General features: G+C 42.1%; 3 protein-coding genes across 3 annotated transcripts in view; 1 reads left to right on the forward strand and 2 right to left on the reverse strand.

Annotated features, from left to right (window-relative positions):
• The window catches only part of cbl (Cbl proto-oncogene, E3 ubiquitin protein ligase), a 36,144-nt gene extending 30,848 nt beyond the window's left edge, over window positions 1-5,296 (reverse strand). The window contains exon 1 of the mRNA XM_084558623.1: window positions 5,140-5,296. Coding sequence (XP_084414749.1) covers window positions 5,140-5,286 — 147 coding nt within the window. The 5' untranslated portion in view covers window positions 5,287-5,296. The remainder of the gene's footprint in view (window positions 1-5,139) is intronic.
• A 1,185-nt stretch (window positions 5,297-6,481) lies between these two features.
• Window positions 6,482-10,394, forward strand: drc12 (dynein regulatory complex subunit 12 homolog). Its single transcript, XM_084558629.1, has 6 exons — window positions 6,482-6,569; window positions 6,645-6,713; window positions 7,827-7,946; window positions 8,176-8,268; window positions 8,363-8,493; window positions 9,801-10,394. The coding sequence occupies exons 1-6, from the start codon at window positions 6,506-6,508 to the stop codon at window positions 9,927-9,929; spliced, it is 606 nt and encodes a 201-aa protein (XP_084414755.1). The 5' UTR covers window positions 6,482-6,505; the 3' UTR covers window positions 9,930-10,394.
• A 2,398-nt stretch (window positions 10,395-12,792) lies between these two features.
• Window positions 12,793-17,072, reverse strand: part of grik4 (glutamate receptor, ionotropic, kainate 4) — a 225,320-nt gene continuing 221,040 nt past the window's right edge. Inside the window, exon 20 of the mRNA XM_084558293.1 lies at window positions 12,793-16,603. Within this exon, the coding sequence (XP_084414419.1) occupies window positions 16,214-16,603 (390 nt within the window). The 3' untranslated portion in view covers window positions 12,793-16,213. The remainder of the gene's footprint in view (window positions 16,604-17,072) is intronic.

Here is a 17,072-nt window from a genome sequence, read left to right on the forward strand (position 1 = left end):
CGAAAAAGACATGTCACAAGAAGTGGTGAGAGAGCGGTAAAGGAAAGTGACACAGAAAGACAGTCAGGGAACGGTCTCATGTGTCACTATGCATTTTTGTTTTATTATTTCTATCATATAGACAGAATATTGCGCATTACTGCTCCTTTTTGTATTAAAGCACTCAGCGTTAGAGCAAAATAGTGTCGGTGAGCGCAGACAGGAGACATGCAGAAAGGAAAATGCCAACAAAGTTAGACAGAGAGACAGAGAGAAAGGCCTCTAAAAGCCCTTCAAGTTCAGAGCTTTCTGAATGTGGCATGTCTGTGTATTATATAATGGAATACATACATCGAGTATGATGGATTTAATCCATTAAGACATCGTGAATTTTTTACAGCACTACCACTTAGGCTACTTGTATCTACACGAAAGATGTATCAGATATGGCATACCTGCACTAATCAATGCAGACCTTCTGTTCTTATTATGAAACTAATTATACTGTAGAGAGAAATGCTTCGCAAGCAGTTACATTACTGTCATGACTCTAATCATGCAGAAGGTCACCACGGTTGGAATCGCCACTCCTTCAGCATGTTTAGAGAAGCTGTTGATGTGTTTACACTTCCCCATTTCAGTATGCACACCCTGAACCACTTCTGCCTTAAAAAAAAGAAAAAGAAAAAAAAAAAAGAAAAATTCTTTTGACTTGAATATTCAAAGATGATTGCCTTGCAAATGTCACCAGCTGAACCATGGACTATTTTGGTAAAATTGTGGATAAAAGTGTCAAGCCAACTATTTCACATACACCCACAAGGGCTTTTTTTAATGACAAATGTCAAGTCAACCACGGCTGACTAATAACAATCACTGACTCGATAGAATTAGGGTGAACAGCGGATAACCCTCTGTTGGTTAGCCCTGGGTTTAGAAAATGAGTCAATGTAGACCTCCACTGTCTGCAGTCTTCCACTGAGGAATTAACGTTACGCTTGAGTGAAACATGTTCACTAGGGGTGTATGAACTCATGTTTCATCCTCAGTAATGTTCAACTTTTCCTCACCCATCACTGTACTGCTGAACTGCGTCTGAGTCACTTCGTTGACCATTACAAAAGACACTGGCGGACAGCCTAGAACACTGTGTCATTAAGCGCTGTATGGACACGGTCATCATTTACCACTGGAGACCAGTCAAACTGACTTGTGAGATTGGACAAGCCAAAAAGTCCACTTCTGTTAAAAACAAAAAAGTCGGGTTCGTCCTGATTTGAACCTGCGTTGATTGGCCGTCAGCTTCTGTGGCGACCGAACAATTACATGTCAGCAACAGGACATGGCTCATTCTTTGTAGACCAGGCCAAATTATTGTCTGCCAATTATGTGTAAGACTGGTATATGGCAGGAACAGCGCTGCAAGAATGTCAGTTTGAATTTCCTTTCCTCTCCTTTTTGAAAGCCATCGGTTTGTCATCATGAGAAAACAAGATCTTCAAACAGTTGGACTTTATTATTATCAACAACACTCTCAAAACACAGGAATCTGTGCCATAGTGACTTTTATGCTCTTTCATTAACAAACCAACAGTTTCATGTGTTTTTATGCGACAATGGGGTTCATGGCTTTCAGGAAGTCAAACTATATAAATAGTTACGATTTATTTTTCTATTCAACTCGCCTTCCAAGTGTCTTCTTGACAGGCCAGACAATAATATCTAAACAGAGATTACAAGATTAATCGCTTTGTCAATTAGTTGGCCGACTTATCGAGCAACGGTTGATTTTCTTGTGTGATATGAAGTTAAATCCCTTTTGATTTTACAAATTAAGCTATTTGATCACCATCAATCTTAACCATTGCGAAACTTTTTTCTGATCATTTATAATCCGAATGTTTAACTGATTAATTGACCCTTTGTTGGCCTCTGATTGCTCTGCTGACCACCAAGCAAGCACCAAGTCCTGACTTCGTATGTTACCGTTTGATATGGTAGAACTATTACACTCTCATTTTGTATTGTGTATTGCTTCAAAGGTCAAACATGACCAGTACATTTTTAGCAGTACTAATTTCACAACATGGGTTATGGTTTTAGTTTGCGGCCGTTTCATTAAAGGTGATCTTCCTACTGATACTGGGTGTAAATGGGACATAGGTGAAAATTTTCAGTGCAACATGTCCACATCAATAAGGTCCAACTCCTCTTTTACAGATATGAGACATTTTGTAAATCCAAGGATCAATGGAGTGCATGAAAAAAATAGCAGTAAGAAATGCAACTACCACAAAAGTCTATCAAAGTTTCATTCAACAGTAAGCTGACCAGACAAACTACAAATACACTTATGATTTTATAGACTTAATTATTTTTAGTTAGTAAACTCAACTGTAAGGTCAGTATTTTGAGATAAGTTCAACAGTTGCACTAAACATACCTTGAGTATTATTATCAACACCATGTCTATAATGTCTTATATCTCAAGGCCTCCAAATGCTGGAGGTCTATTTTGCTAATATCTGACACTAAATAAGACTATCGCCAAGGTTACATCACCAACATTATCATCTGCCACAATACCACGTACTCATAACTTGACACACGTTGATGCATGCACACGTACAAGGCCAAAACAACCGAGTGCTCTCGTACGTCAGCGTATATTAAGGCTTCTGTCTTCAAGTAAAATATTGACTGCCTCCAAGCTAAACGGCATTCCACATGTTTTCCTCTCTTCTGTTTCTCGTGGCTGATTTTACACCTGGCATAGACATAGTAGACTCTGCATCCAGTTCAAGGTGTTCAAAGGTTAACTCGGTTGAACAAAACTCGGTTCGAGTTTAAATTTAAAAAGAAAAACTTTAACTGTAAACAGGCACTCCTGTGGTTCCTCAAAGACCATTCCTGGAAAACATATTTTGCCTTCTGTCTAGCAAAGAGAAACAACAGTTTCTTCCTTCCCCAAAGGTTTCAAATTTCACAATATATCGAGTTTAACTGCATGAGAAAGTACCGTATAGAGCAGTACTTACTATACAAAAATGAAAAATCAAATCATTAGTGCTCCTCTAAAGAACGATACTGTCTCAACCAAAGACATTTATATTGCCACAAATATAATGTTACAGCACAAAACTAATGTCATGAAACTCATTATCTTTCAGTAGCATAATGGCCTGAAATTCCTTGGTGCCAAAATGCCTTGTTGAACGCAAAAACGTATCATTGCCAGTACTTGCTTATACGGATAATGGTTCCACTTTTCTAAGCATAACTTCCAATTAAGATGAATGAATACTTGATTTAGCCTGAAGCACAAAGCAATCCGACAGAAGACACAGAAATACACTAAACTGTAAAAATTACAATGCTTTAAAATTTTTTTTGAAGTTTAGAATTGCTTGAGGATGCTAAACTAAGATAAGACATAAAGTGCAGTGCGGCTAAACACAAGCTAGATTCAGTACCGGTACAGACACAAGCATAATACACAAATATGGGACTGCACATAAAAAACTGATCCGTGGTTAGTAGTGTGCAAACACATTAAAGGAATTAAACAATAAAAGTTGTATAATTGACACAATTTGATTTATGGGCACTGCTTCCTTTGCATGTCAGATTTTCAGCTTTCATTGTTTTAATTATTGCAAACTAGAAGAACCCGCATTTAGTCAGAGCATTAGAAGCCGAGTGTAACTTAACAGCTTTAATGTAATGGTTTAGGTTTGATATGCTCAGCACAGCAGGAGAATAGTTAATGCAGGCAATCCTGAAGGTGGAAGTTTCCCCTTGCAGTTATGATAAAAATTTAACTTAGCCCTGTGCAGGAGGTGTTCTCATAGGGAAACTAACTGCATTATACTACTGCAGGTGCTGGTCTATTGGTCTATAGTCTGGGCTGAGGTTTTCCTTTAGATAGCACTGAGAAATATCTCTGTGGCTATTTTAGACAACCTGGGGGAGTAAAAATACTTTGGGTCTCAAAGCCATTTCAAAGGTAAGATCATTTTCTTTTTTTTTTTAAACCGCAAGTGTACTGCCCCTTAACTGTTTCACTGTGCCAGAAGTGCACGGTAAATTATTCTCATAGTGTAACCTACATAAGTACGTGGTTTAAGCAGCATTATGTCAGCAGTCAAGTCATCTTGTCTTGCACAAAAAGATGTACAGTCAAGGTTTTTAGAGGAGTACTGATGCTCTGACAACAAAAAACAGAAAAGGGACTTGTGATTCAGAGTCACTTCTGTTTTCTTAGCTGATTTAATTACAGTAGCTCTACTGTGGACACTGATAGAGTAAAATTAACTGGAATATGTTTTTTTTTTTTAGTTTATAACGAGCTTTATCGCTGAAGATCACGACTCAAAACTAAGGCCTCACATAGGAAGAGCAGAGCCTAACAAGCCGTGTGAATCTCACAGGAAACTGGGGGTCAAACTGTTGCAGACTTTTTTTTTTTTTCCGAGAAGTAAAGTTGTGAGATGAGTCTACCCTGTGAAATAGCATAATTGGCCTAGTGAGATGGACAAATTTTTTTCTCGATTTGACTTGTTACCGTTTCCCAGGGCTGACATACAGCTGACTGGACAGACTTCATGCACAGGAAAGACTACAACAGTGCTAGCAGCCTTTGTATGCAAATTCAGTAGTCTACCAATACGTACGTCCAATTCAGATATTTTATGTCATGTCTTTAAACACACTAGCTTCTCGGTTATTGCTAAAGTTTGCTATACACCTATGTGGTTAAACGTTGTCAAACCAGCTAACTCTTTGTACCACGTATGACAACTAATCTAGTTAGCCGCGAGTGTTAACAGCCCTAGCAAACAATGTATTAAAGACACTATATACCTATGTCCGTGGGCTAACGCTAATGTAAAGCTGCTTTAAATGTCTCAGTTTTATATGGTGCTGGGAGGTAGCTTGGCATATAAGGTATTAAACAAAGGAGTTTATATTAGCACATTAGCTAAAGTTAGCTCAGCATGTATTCTGCCAGCTGAGTAGCTAACTGAACATTAGCAACAACAGACCTGCAGTAGGCGAAGATTAGCCAGCTTATTGCTAGTTAGCTGCGCTTAGCTAGCAGTCGCCCCTAGACATCCAGCGGCTAATGTTAACGGCTAGTTAATTTTGCCCATCACAAACCTTGTCCATCAGTTTCCAGCATTTCTCCACCGTCTTTTTGTCCACGGCCCCGGGCTGGTGATGGGAGTGGAGGTGGTGATGGTGTGGCTGGAAGGCATCCTTCATCATTCCGATGATCCCCCCGCCTTTCTTCAGGTTCCCTGCCATGTTCGGGCTCGGCTAAGGTCGGCCAGAGCAGCAGACAGGCGAGGCAGGGAAGTGGTCAGGGGGACCGAACCGCCGCCTGGAGTTAGCTGGACCGGCCGATGGTGATCCGGTACCCCCCTGCGAGGACAGCGCCCGAGCGGCGAATCCGAGCCAGGGTCCGACGGGGGGGTAGGCGGAGGGAGGGAGGACTATCGGATAAAGGCTCCCATCGGTAAACCTAACATCAGTTTGCCAGATAAATGTCCCGATTGTGGCTAAACACGAGCCCAACAGTCACTCACACCCTGCGCAAGCCGCCGTGTGAGTGCAGCTAGCTGCGCCGCTCACCGTCTCTCTCTGCAGGGACCCACGCAGGCTAATTAGCAGACCTGTCTCTGCTCGCCCTCAGCTGGAGGACAATGGCACCGTTTCTTTGCCCAGACGCCGTTTGGACTCGAGTGTGTCCTCTGTTCTTGATAACCCCCGAAGTCGTTCCTCTTTTTTTTTTTTGTCAGAAGCAGCAGCGGCAGCAGCAGCAGCAGCTCTTTTCGCCTGTGCCGTGTCTTGACGGGAAGTTCAGTGGCTGTGTGACAGTGTCAGCCTTCCTCTGCGGGATGGGAGGCTGACGACAGAGAAGCCTCGCCGATGACTGAGGGGAGGAAGTAGCACCTAAAACTGCGAAAGCTTCTCGGTCATACACGGGAACAAGGGCGAATAAATAATAGTGGCAATCAAACATTGCCCAGCATTTTTCTGTTTCCCCCCCGTGACGTGTATGTGCGGCCCTTTCCTTTCCTGTACGTCCCCTTCCGTTCACCCCCTTCCCTCAATACCCAACACTCCACGCCTTCTCTGTGCGCGTTCGTGAACCATGAATGTAGTCGGGTGCGCGCCTCAGCCTGTACAGCATTCATAAAACGCGCAGGAGATGCTGAATGCAGCCCTGGATTCTCCCAGCGTGGGTTTTGGTCACCCCTGACAACAAAAGACGCCTTTACACGACTAAAGGATCCAGTAACACGGCCTGCGTGCGTGAGCTAAAAACGCAACGGTGTCTTAGTCTAGTGGTGATTGGCTGCCACTAAAGTCAATCAGCTATCAATCAAGCTGCACAGTTGGGCACCATGGCAACTCACTCAGCAACCAGTGCCCAGCAACAAAGACTCATCCCCATTTATAGTTGGTGTTGTACGTTAGAGAGCTCTAAGGTCTGAAGAGGCGGCCCTCACAGCAAGCAAACATGGCTCCAAAGAAAAAGACAAAAAAGACCACAAAGAAAAATCCAGAGAAAAGTAACTTTGCCGGTGAGATAATCTGCATGTTCGCTTTTGAGCTGTTTAAAGTGGAGACTTCTCACAAGTGTTGTTGTCTTGTTGCAGGTGAAAATGTCTTGGAAGAAAAGTACAGGCGCAGTATTCTGGATGTAGCCATCCTGCAGGATCACATAGGTGAGGCTTTCTTTTAAAAATAATAAATGATGTGCTTTATTTTACACTGAGGACAAATTAGGACAACTTGTAATTGTAACTGTGCCAATATACACAGGGTGAAAATGAAGGTCCAGTAACTCTTAATAAAGTCTGTCATGTCTTAAGCTGTGCTCTTCTGAGTGGCTAATGTACAATGTTGTCAAGCTACATTTTCAATAAAAGCGTATTAAACACCTATTCAACCAATCGTCCAAAACTCCAAAAGATCAAATTTACAATCGATACAAACATAAAGAAAAAAAATACATTTGAGAAACCAGAACCAGCAAACGTTTGTTGCTTGATATGTAATACAACTACTTCATTTTCAAATTATGTTTGGCCGTTTTTAATTTCCTTTCGATCCACTTAATTAATCGCTGTGACCATATCACTTTCCTACTGTACTTATACTGTTTCCAAAAAAAAAAACATTTTCTACATTTACGTTTTTGACATTTAATGTTGAACCTATTGGAACTTTTCTTGAAGATTTTATAGAAATGCAATGTTTTACAAACACAACATACAATTAGGTCAACATGTCCAATAGTTAGTGTCGTAGTTAGAGGTCAGTGCACTTACTCTAATGCTTTGCATCAGCCTTGGTGTCACTTTACTCATATATTACTGTATGTTTTTTTTACTAATCTAATCTCTCCTTCTGATCCACTACATTTAAGAGACAAACATCCCCTTTGACAGTTATGGTCACGAGTTACTTTGCTGATTAAGACTCCACATACAAAACATACCATGTGAATGCATATGGGTAAATAGTTACAGTTAGCTTCCTGTCTGTTAACTCAGTAATATCTGTACTGTCACATGTTCTTTGGAGTTTTTAACATTGTGGTTTGAAATGAAGCAAACTAAACAAATTTAAACCATATCTGGACATGCATAATCTGTGCCTGTTAACAGTAAATTAATGCTCACATGTTAAAGCATATCTGGATACTTGAACATGTTTTATAAATAATTTAGTTTGCCTTAATTAGATTTTCCCAACAGAACTGTAAGTGAGCACTTCTGCTCAAGATGAAAAACCATCTGCTCTGTACATTTATACAAGCATGCGTTTTCCCGCAGCCTTCCAGTGCGAGTCAGTAAGAAAGGTCCAGTCTGATAGAATCGACCTGAGGAGACGCGTGAGAGACATGGAGCAGAAGCTGCAGCACGAGAGGGAAAACCACAGGGACGTCAACTCTGGTACGTACAGTCAGGCCATGAATGAAAAATGAGTCTGTCTTTTAATAACCTGGGCAAAGTCTGGAGCCCTGGGGGAGCGAGGACAAGGGACATGTTAGGCAAGGTTAGGGTAATTATTTTTGAAGAACAAAAAGTCTAATTAGCTGGGTGGTTAAGCTGATTGCTGCATTAGCCTTACATAGTGAATCAGCAATGAAGTCTGACATGGCTCACACGAATGTCACTCTAGACTTCAGTCGCCAGTACAAAACCATGAAGACGGAGTTGACCGACAAAGTGAAGAGGCTGGAGCAGGAGGTCAGCCAGCTGAGGGAAGACCTAGGTATGAATAAATCTAATTTTAAAGTCCATATTAAATAAATAAAGAACTGGAACAGCCTGTTAAAATTGATGACCTGAATGTGTGTGCTTTCCAGTCCTTTGTCAAGAAGAACTGAGTAAAGAGAAAAGGGAGCGTGAGCAAGTGCAACGGGAGAAGGATGGCATCATAGCAGACCTCCAACACAAGCTGGACGGCATGGAAACAGACTATGAGAAGGTCCTGCATGTAAGTCCAACACAAGCCAACTAAATATAATTCAAGCTGATTTAAAGAACGTTCTGAAGAAGCAGCCAGTAACAAGCTTGCGGGTTTCTTCTCTTCATCTCTGAGGCCTCATGCACCTTAAACCTACGTGTGCACGTGTGCCAAGTTAATGAAGGTGAACATCTTGCACAATGCGGAGCAGCGTACATATTTCTGCGTTGACCTATTTCTCCTCGTCTGTATAGTCAGACCGGCCTCGTGTGATCTTGCTCTTTGTTATTTGTTCAAAAGAAGTGATGGGCAGGGATTAGCACGTCTACATAATGCGCCTGGGTGTGTGTGTCGCTATGCAAACAAGACAGTGTGATAGACTTCTGGCTCGACCTCAATGAGCAGTGCGCTGACTCGCGTGTGCTCTTTACCCTGTCACACTGGATTGTCTCATACTGAGCAGATGGCATACTCTAAGAGGTGTTTTATTATTTTACCACTTGCACAACAATCTGTCACGTAGTGTTTGATGCTTTAAAGGCACAGATGAGCTTATCAGGTTGGGTCTTAAGAAGGCAAAGCCTGTACCAAACATAAAGGTAACCACATATTGTAACTTGCATAATAAACACAGGTGCAGCCTTGTAATCAGATAACCATCTGTTCCGCTTATTTAAAGCCAAATGTCTTTTTTTTTTCAGTCTGGGTTTAAGTGTCTTATTTTTTTTTCCAGTGAACCTGCAGGTTACTGACATTATACAGTGAAATGTGAAAAGCGATTTTAAATCAGTCATGAGAGTGCTCTGCTTCATTTTGCATCCTGTGCATGACGGGACGACTTTCCATTATTGGTTTAGGGATCACATTGTCTATTACAACATACAGTTTTAAGCAGTATGCAGATGTGTTTGGGTTTATGTTATCAACAATAATCAAAGACAATGTTATGCTAAGCTACAGGACAATGATACTTGAATATTTTAAAGTACAATTTCACATTAAGATGCAGTGGATGTCGACCTTCTGTAGGTACAGCCTGATTGGCTGATCACATACAGCACATGCAAATTTTCAGCTCTCAGATCTTCAAAGGTAAGTGGTCAAGCCCAGAGCCCTGTTAGAGGCTGATTGTCAAGACTGGATTTTAATATGTAATTAACATTATTTCCCGCTTCCCCCAGTATGACACAGAATCTAATTAAACCTCTTCTCCATCAGCTCACTCCCGAAACTCATCAGAGATAAAGGCGTTTGAGGGAGAGGGTTATCAGGCTAGACAACAGGGTGACTCGAAGGCAAAATCTGAGCTTGCATCTTAATTTTACTGTTTTCTGCAGGAGACTCTGGACAGCCTGACTGCGCAGCTGCGCGCGAATCGGCAGGGATGGGAGGACAAAAGCACGGGCCTTCACCAAAAGTACAAGGAAGTGCTCTCTGAGTTTGGCCTGAATGCGTTGGACATTTAAAAGACACGGTCTTCACGAATGAAAGCAGCTGTTCTCCTCGGTGAGATGCATTTGTTTAATGTTGTCTCTACAACTTTGAACAGACTGATGCAACTGAAAGTGAAGTCTGTGACAGAATCAATTTATTTAACACAATTTAGTATTCCAAACACACCGATGGGTGTTTTTATTGTACTTTGAACCATCAGTGTACAAGAGAGACTCATCTGTAGTGCCCCGTGTCTGTAATGCTGTGTAATGTCCACTAGATGTAGCAAATGACCACAATCAGGGAGCGTTACGGTGTGTAGTCTGTACACTTTCTGTTGACAGAACATATATTAAGCTGAATAAAACCATATGAGGACTGAAAGTGGGTAAGAGAACTCTGTATCGTGCCTTTACAACGAGTTCACAGCAAAGTTAGCAAAGGTGGCAGTGTAAATCCAGTTTTCTCTGGCTGTGCTTCAGAGGACAAATATGATAAAAGGCAATAAAGCAGAACTGGCCACAAGCGAGAATAAAAAGTAAACTAAAAGTAATGTTCAATATGAAGCAGACTAACAATAAAAAATAGCAAGAGAAAGGCAAAAAATAACAGTTAATGATGCAGGAAATATGATTTAGCTGCTCGGCATCGATAAAAGCTGACTTCCCCTGCGGGGAGCAAGATAAACAGATTTCACTTGCAAGCCTGTCATTTGTGCATCTTTTACATGGCCCAGTGCAATCTTTTTCTTTTAGTCTCTCATCTGTGGGGTAATGAATGCTTCACTCGGGGATTAAGATAATTCTCTGCTCTAATGACCAATTAACACAGGAACTCAAGAGGCCTTTATCTGAAAACCAATGTTTTCTCCTCAAACTGCAAGGAGCTGTTGCCTTCAGAGGGTATGAGTTTCTGCTCGTGGCTTTAATGGGGCAGCTGCCACCCTACTACTTAAAATGAGATATACACCATGCGCCTGTTAGGGGAGGGACACAGAATAATGGTTTAGTAGCAGAGTGCCTCATTGTAATATCACCCTTATGGAAAAGTGAAGCTATAAATAGACCTCATGCTGTAGCAGTGAGCGATGGAAGAAGTACTTATATAAAACAATACAATAAAAGTACAGAGGTAATATGAAACAAATGTACCTTAAGTACCAAAATCAAAAGTATTTGTCCATATCCCTGAGAACAGACTTTAAAGTAGAAGTATAAAGAAGTATGAAACTTAGAACAAATGAAGTTAACAAAGGTTCAGGAGCAGCTCCATGCTTCAACCACTCCTCTAATTGCCGTCAAGCTTACTCATGCCCGGTTAACTCAGCCAGCAGACCTCTTCCTTCCTTTTCCCTCTGATTCACTCTCCCCCTCCCCAATCTCTCTCCACACCCACTCATCGTAGGAAAAGGAAGGATCCTTCAAATATACTTCAAAGGAAGGATCCTTTTCCTCCTCTTTTCAGGGGTTCATAATTTTGGATTGCAGTTATCTGAGACCAAACCCCCTCATTCTGAATCTCCTCCTTTCTGGCCGTCAACGGCAAACAGGCCTGATAAGACAACCTCCACATCCATCCTCTCCCTCACTCCATCCTTCATCCTTCTGTTGCATTTCTTTCCATCACACCTGTGAACTGTCATCATTGTGGTGTGGTCCTTGAAGCCAAATGCATCTTTTCTCTATGAGTGAGTCTTTTATGTATGACTAGCAGTCAGGAAAAAAAAAAACAAGGCCCTGCTTTGTCCACAGTGAACATGATTAATGAGCAGATTCTAATTTGAACTCTGTCACTGAAGTGTTCCCTCAGAGGATGGATGGTGCTCGGTAAAAGATGGAGTCATTATGGAAAGTGACTGATGTTTACTTCAGTCTTTGAAACTCTAAGTCTCAAGGTCAAAGTCCAGCACTCAGCCGCACTGAGCTTTTTGTCGGTTTGATCTGTAAAATAATGCAGCTGTGTTATGAAGTGCCTCGCCTCAGTGATTATTACGATAAAAGATGGCCGCTTTCATTTTTCTGGTGGACACCTGACAAAGAGCGCTGGCTGCTACACCTCCACTGGAGTTTGACTTGGCCGTCTGTCCAGCGTTTGGGTAATGATGCAACGAGGTAGCTTCAAGCTGATGAATCGTGATGACCACACTGTGATTCCCCATGGAGGCAAGTGTACACAAAAGACCACATACAAACACACTTACCATAACCCACCCACATGCACACACACGCACTTATCTAATCAATGCTTCCTCGTCTGTGGCCCATCGATCACAGCGGGAATGAAAAGTAAGGGAGCGAAACTCGAAGTAAATGAAGCTCCATTTTATTTCTCTGAAAGACAAACAATGTCAAGATGTTTTGGTCAATATGTTCAACAACTGTCAGCGAACAAAAGGCTGTGTAACCACCTGGACGGCATCTCGCCTGGTGGACAATTAGTCCACTCTGAACACCTTTTTCTCTGAGCACACGACAACAACAATTAATTGCCAGCAAATCAATGGGAAAGCTCTCACTTAAAATCTACACCGTTCTCACTGGGAATCTGGTAGTTTCCATTAATAGTCTCTTATTTATTTCAATTGTTATCCTCAGGATCATTAGCGGCAGTCATGGGGTGGATGTATGTGCTGTCAGAGAGGAAACAAAGGGATGTGGTGTTGGCAGAAGAAATGCGATGAACAGATTCACAGTAACTAAAAAACATTTAAGTCAAACTGAATACAGAGTTATAGACACACGATATACAATATTAAAAAAAAAAAATCAAAATAAATAACTCAGGTTTTATATTTTGGCTTCCTGAAAGTGGACACAGAGCTTCAGAAGCTCAAAAATATGAAGTTTGTGCAGCCGAAACGCAGATAAATTACTAAAATAAAAACGTATGGTCTTTATGTCAGCGTGGCAAAATGCATCAAACCCAGTACGCTAAAATCCCTAAATCCTTGCACAATAACAATCACCCAGTGGGTATTGCTATGTGTCACAACAGGGTAACTCTGAGGAGCAAAGCAGATTTTTCCACACACCTCTGCAGGCACTCAGTGCTCGTCATGGGCTCCATAAATCCAGCAGCAGCCAGGCAGTGCCGGGTTAGAGACGCACTTAATTTATGGACCTGGAGCACCAGAGGCAGGAGGATGGTATAAACTCAACACAGCAGTGGCATGCAGTTGGTGGCGAGTCTTTGTGTGTCACACTTTGAGAGTTTTGCAAAAAATTCTTATCTGTAATGCTCCAGAGGAGAGAGGTGAGGTGAGGAGAGAGGCTGTCTGAATTAAACTGTAAATCAGATGATGTGTGTTTTGTGGTGTTCACTCACTATCCTGAGGAGACAGAAAAATCCACTAAAATCACAGTGATAGATGGACTACGGGCAAGCGGATGCTTATACGGCACATGAGTGAGTTGTTAAACTCATTAGCCCCCGTTAGACTTCCTTCCCACTCAAATTCTCAGCTGTTGGGGAGGATTCACAAGTGTACAGACGCTAATTCAGTTACGGGCGGGAAACGAGAGGTAGATGCATCCGATCCTTCTGCCTCACTCAGCAGTTGTTGTGTTTACTCAGCCAGAAAACCTCGTACATCCTCATCCTCATGTGAGCACCGCCTGAATATTCCTCCTGACGTCGAATAATAAAACTCAAAAAAAATTAAGTGCACTCCGAAGCTATTTAGCATGGCAGATGTGAACAGATGAGAAGGTCAAATACATCAGAGCACAGAAGAGACCAAACCAGAAGCCCACAGAACGGAGGAGGTTTTAAGAAATGTATTTATAATGGAATAAAAATGTCAACATAAGAAAATAAAGCATATAAAATATAGCAGCCAAACCCTGCCGTCTCTCTCATCGGTCTCCCAGAGAAGGTCGCCCAGTGTTTCAGAGGGATTTGTTTTAATTCGTACTCTACTGCTCTTCGTGCCTTCGAGGTAATTGGCAATCTCATTCCAACTACGCTTGATTTAGCACCCCTGTAAATGTTTTCAGTGTTTAAGAAGTTAGCATCGAGAGCAGCCGGAGCCTTCAAGCTCCCATCAGTTCCTTGGTGACATTCAGCAAATGGATAAAAACTTCTTTTATAAAAACTGTAATGAAACGCGGGGCTTTTTGTTCTCTGCTATTTGATTGGGAAATTTGGCTTCTACAAGTGATTTTTTATAAAGAAATATACAAAGCTAACATTAATATTCTGAAGGCTTTTCCTCATAACACAACCACAGTCAAATGAGCTGCTGTAATAAAAGAAACAGGACTTTGTGCAATCACTGGGCAGCCTGTTGATCGTACTCACATACCTTCTGTGGGACAACAACACTTCCTTACTAGAGGACTGGATGCAGACCAACAAAATGTCAAATATCGTGGCAGTTCGGGTAAAATCACTGTGCGTATGAAATGCTAACACAAATCACCGAATGATTTAGCAGCAAGGTGGCCAACATATGAGAGAAAATAGTGTGTTATTTCTTCATTATTTCACATGAAAACATTCAAACACGGCAAAAGATAATCAGCAAAGGGGACAATCCTCCCTTTTTCTGAGTTTTCTAATTTGAAAGACCATATGCAGGGAGGTTGAAACGATGACAGACTGCAGGTGAGAAATGACAGAAAACGTGGCTAATAATAGTGCGCGGGATGGTACCATCAAGCTGGTGGCCCACTTCTGGAGGAGGGTGATTGACAGAACCTGATGGGCAGATTCGAAATGATGGACACATCAGAGATAAGCAGGGAGCGGCGCAGACAGCCGCTGATTCAAACTGTGCAACAGTTGGGATTTTATACAGTAGAAAGCAGGAGGTGCAGCAAGGAAAAGATGTAAGTGAGGTTCAGAAAGTAAGCAGATCTTGAGATGTCTGTTGCTGGTGGTTTGTTCTCACTGTTTGTTTTTTTTACTTCTGGAGGTATATCTGATAAGAGGACATCTATTCTTTCACACCAAAATCAGTGAATACGTTTCATAATGTGACTGAAAAACAGTGAAATAACTTAGTAGTGACTGAACAGAAACACAGCCGACGTAACTATTGTTTAGCTTTTCAGTTTGCATGATGAACGCTAGTCATGTATTCTCAGTTTGGTTTGGGTTTTTTTGCAAAAATAAGAGTACGAACACGTGTAAATCTAAACTGAGACACTCCTTGAAGCAGTGTGTAAAACATCACATTCAATACAAGTTTAACGGCCTTGACATTTAAAAGAACTCAAGTCGACCGCTCATATAAAAATCCTTCTACTGTTTTCATTCATATGCAGGCTTGTCCGCAAGGAATCTGAACCATTCCTGGATATGTGTGAAAAACACCTCAAATCTCCGTCAGTGTGCACAGGACTGGGTACACATTTTTAAGTGAGAGGTTGTAAAGAGGTCTGGTGATAAGACGGTAAATGTGTCTTGTGCCAACTATGGAGGACAGATGGAGGAGAAAGTGATGTCAGGACAGGGAGGACGTAAATTAAATGCGCTGTGTGTCGCCACCGTGTTTTTTAAGCAGGTATACAAAACGGGAACTCATTCTTTTAGTTCAGTTCACATCTCAGCCTCCACTTTAGCAATCGATCATTCCTGCCAAGGGCTCTGGACATGCATTGCTGTCTTTCAGAGATACCAACAGTTAAAACATTTTTTTTTTTCTTTTTCAATAGAATATCACTACTATAAAAGAAGTCCATGTGTCTGTAAGTCTGTTTTAGCAGGTTCGGTTGAGTTTGTTGTCTTCTCAAGGCCGTGGTGCTTTCTTCAGCCACAAAGGGATACTTGTGGTTTTTGGCACTTTCAAAATAAAAGGATCTGACGGATGACCTTTGCATTAGTCTGTTCATCTATGCAGCTCTTCAGAGGCAATATACAGTAAACTGTCAGATAAAAAAAGTTGTTAAAGTTTTTTTTTTTTTTAACAATAGAATAACAATATTCAGTACTAATAATCCAACAGAGGAGAGAAATAATTTAAAAAGGAAAAAGGAAACAGCACAATGATAGATGACTGAAAATACTGCATAGTACAAATGCCCCATGGCCGTTTTTGTCCGTCCTGTTTTAAAAGGTACAGAGGGCCAACAGGGACCGACCACAATGAGACAGACTCATCAGTTTCTCCTGTGGCCAAGGAAAAAAATCACCCAAGGAGATTCCAAAAACTGACTCAGGCTGTCGCCTCTAGGGCAAAACACAGTCCACAACATTGTCCTGCCCTTTGAGAACAAGCTCCAAATGGCTGAATCAAAATACCACATGATCTCTGATCCCTGGAAAGAAGGGAGGTGGCTGCTGTGAAAGTTAGTCCAGTTGGAATCACCAGGTGTTATTCAGGTTCACTGCTATTTGTGGTCTTGTCCCACTCTATGCTCTCCTCGCTGTGCGCGGGGGATGGGAGGGCCCCGGTGGCCCCCGCGGGACGCATCCTGAGACCCTGGAAGCGTCGACACTCAGGGCAAATGCGGATGTGGCTGCACCCCCTCGCAACCAGAGCAGCCTCCTGCGCCAGTCTGTGGGAGAGGGGCTCTGGCAGTCCCGTGCCCGCGCAAAGTTTGCCGTTGCTGAGGCTGACGGCTGCGGCCCGCGCCCGGCGTTCCTCCAGGGGCAAGGGCCGAGGCCGCAGCATGGGCGCCGCCCGCCGGCGCCTCACCTGCAGGCTGTCGCGACACAGAACGATCCCCTGGAGCTCCCGCAGCATCTCCTCACACACTGACTGCTGCAAGCACACACACAGGAAGAAAAAGATAGGGTAGAGGGGGATAAGAGAGAGAGGGAGAGAGGCCAGACAACTCACTGACTGACTGACTTGATCAGGACAGACTGGTAGACGGCACAGACACATAACACATACATGTCACGGTTATTTCTATTATCAATGATTAGTGCGTGTAGACTGAACAACCAAAATTACTTCTCACACACACGTAGCACATTTTATCTTCTGCATCAATGATCAAGAGTTCAATAATATACAATATGGAAACTCAAATAATTACAATCACAGACATGATAGCTCAAGAACAAGACAGGAGAAGCTGATTATCGATCCACACATGCTGCACATGAGCACTGTTGCAACTACACAGATCCACGGACAGTCACAGACACATGTACACACAGACACGCACACAGACTTCCCACGTTACAGTGAAACATCAGTCTGTGCTGCTCAGAAAGAAGAAATC

Source organism: Chelon labrosus (genome assembly GCF_963514085.1).
Source record: "Chelon labrosus genome assembly, chromosome: 13".
Lineage (NCBI taxonomy): Eukaryota > Metazoa > Chordata > Actinopteri > Mugiliformes > Mugilidae > Chelon > Chelon labrosus.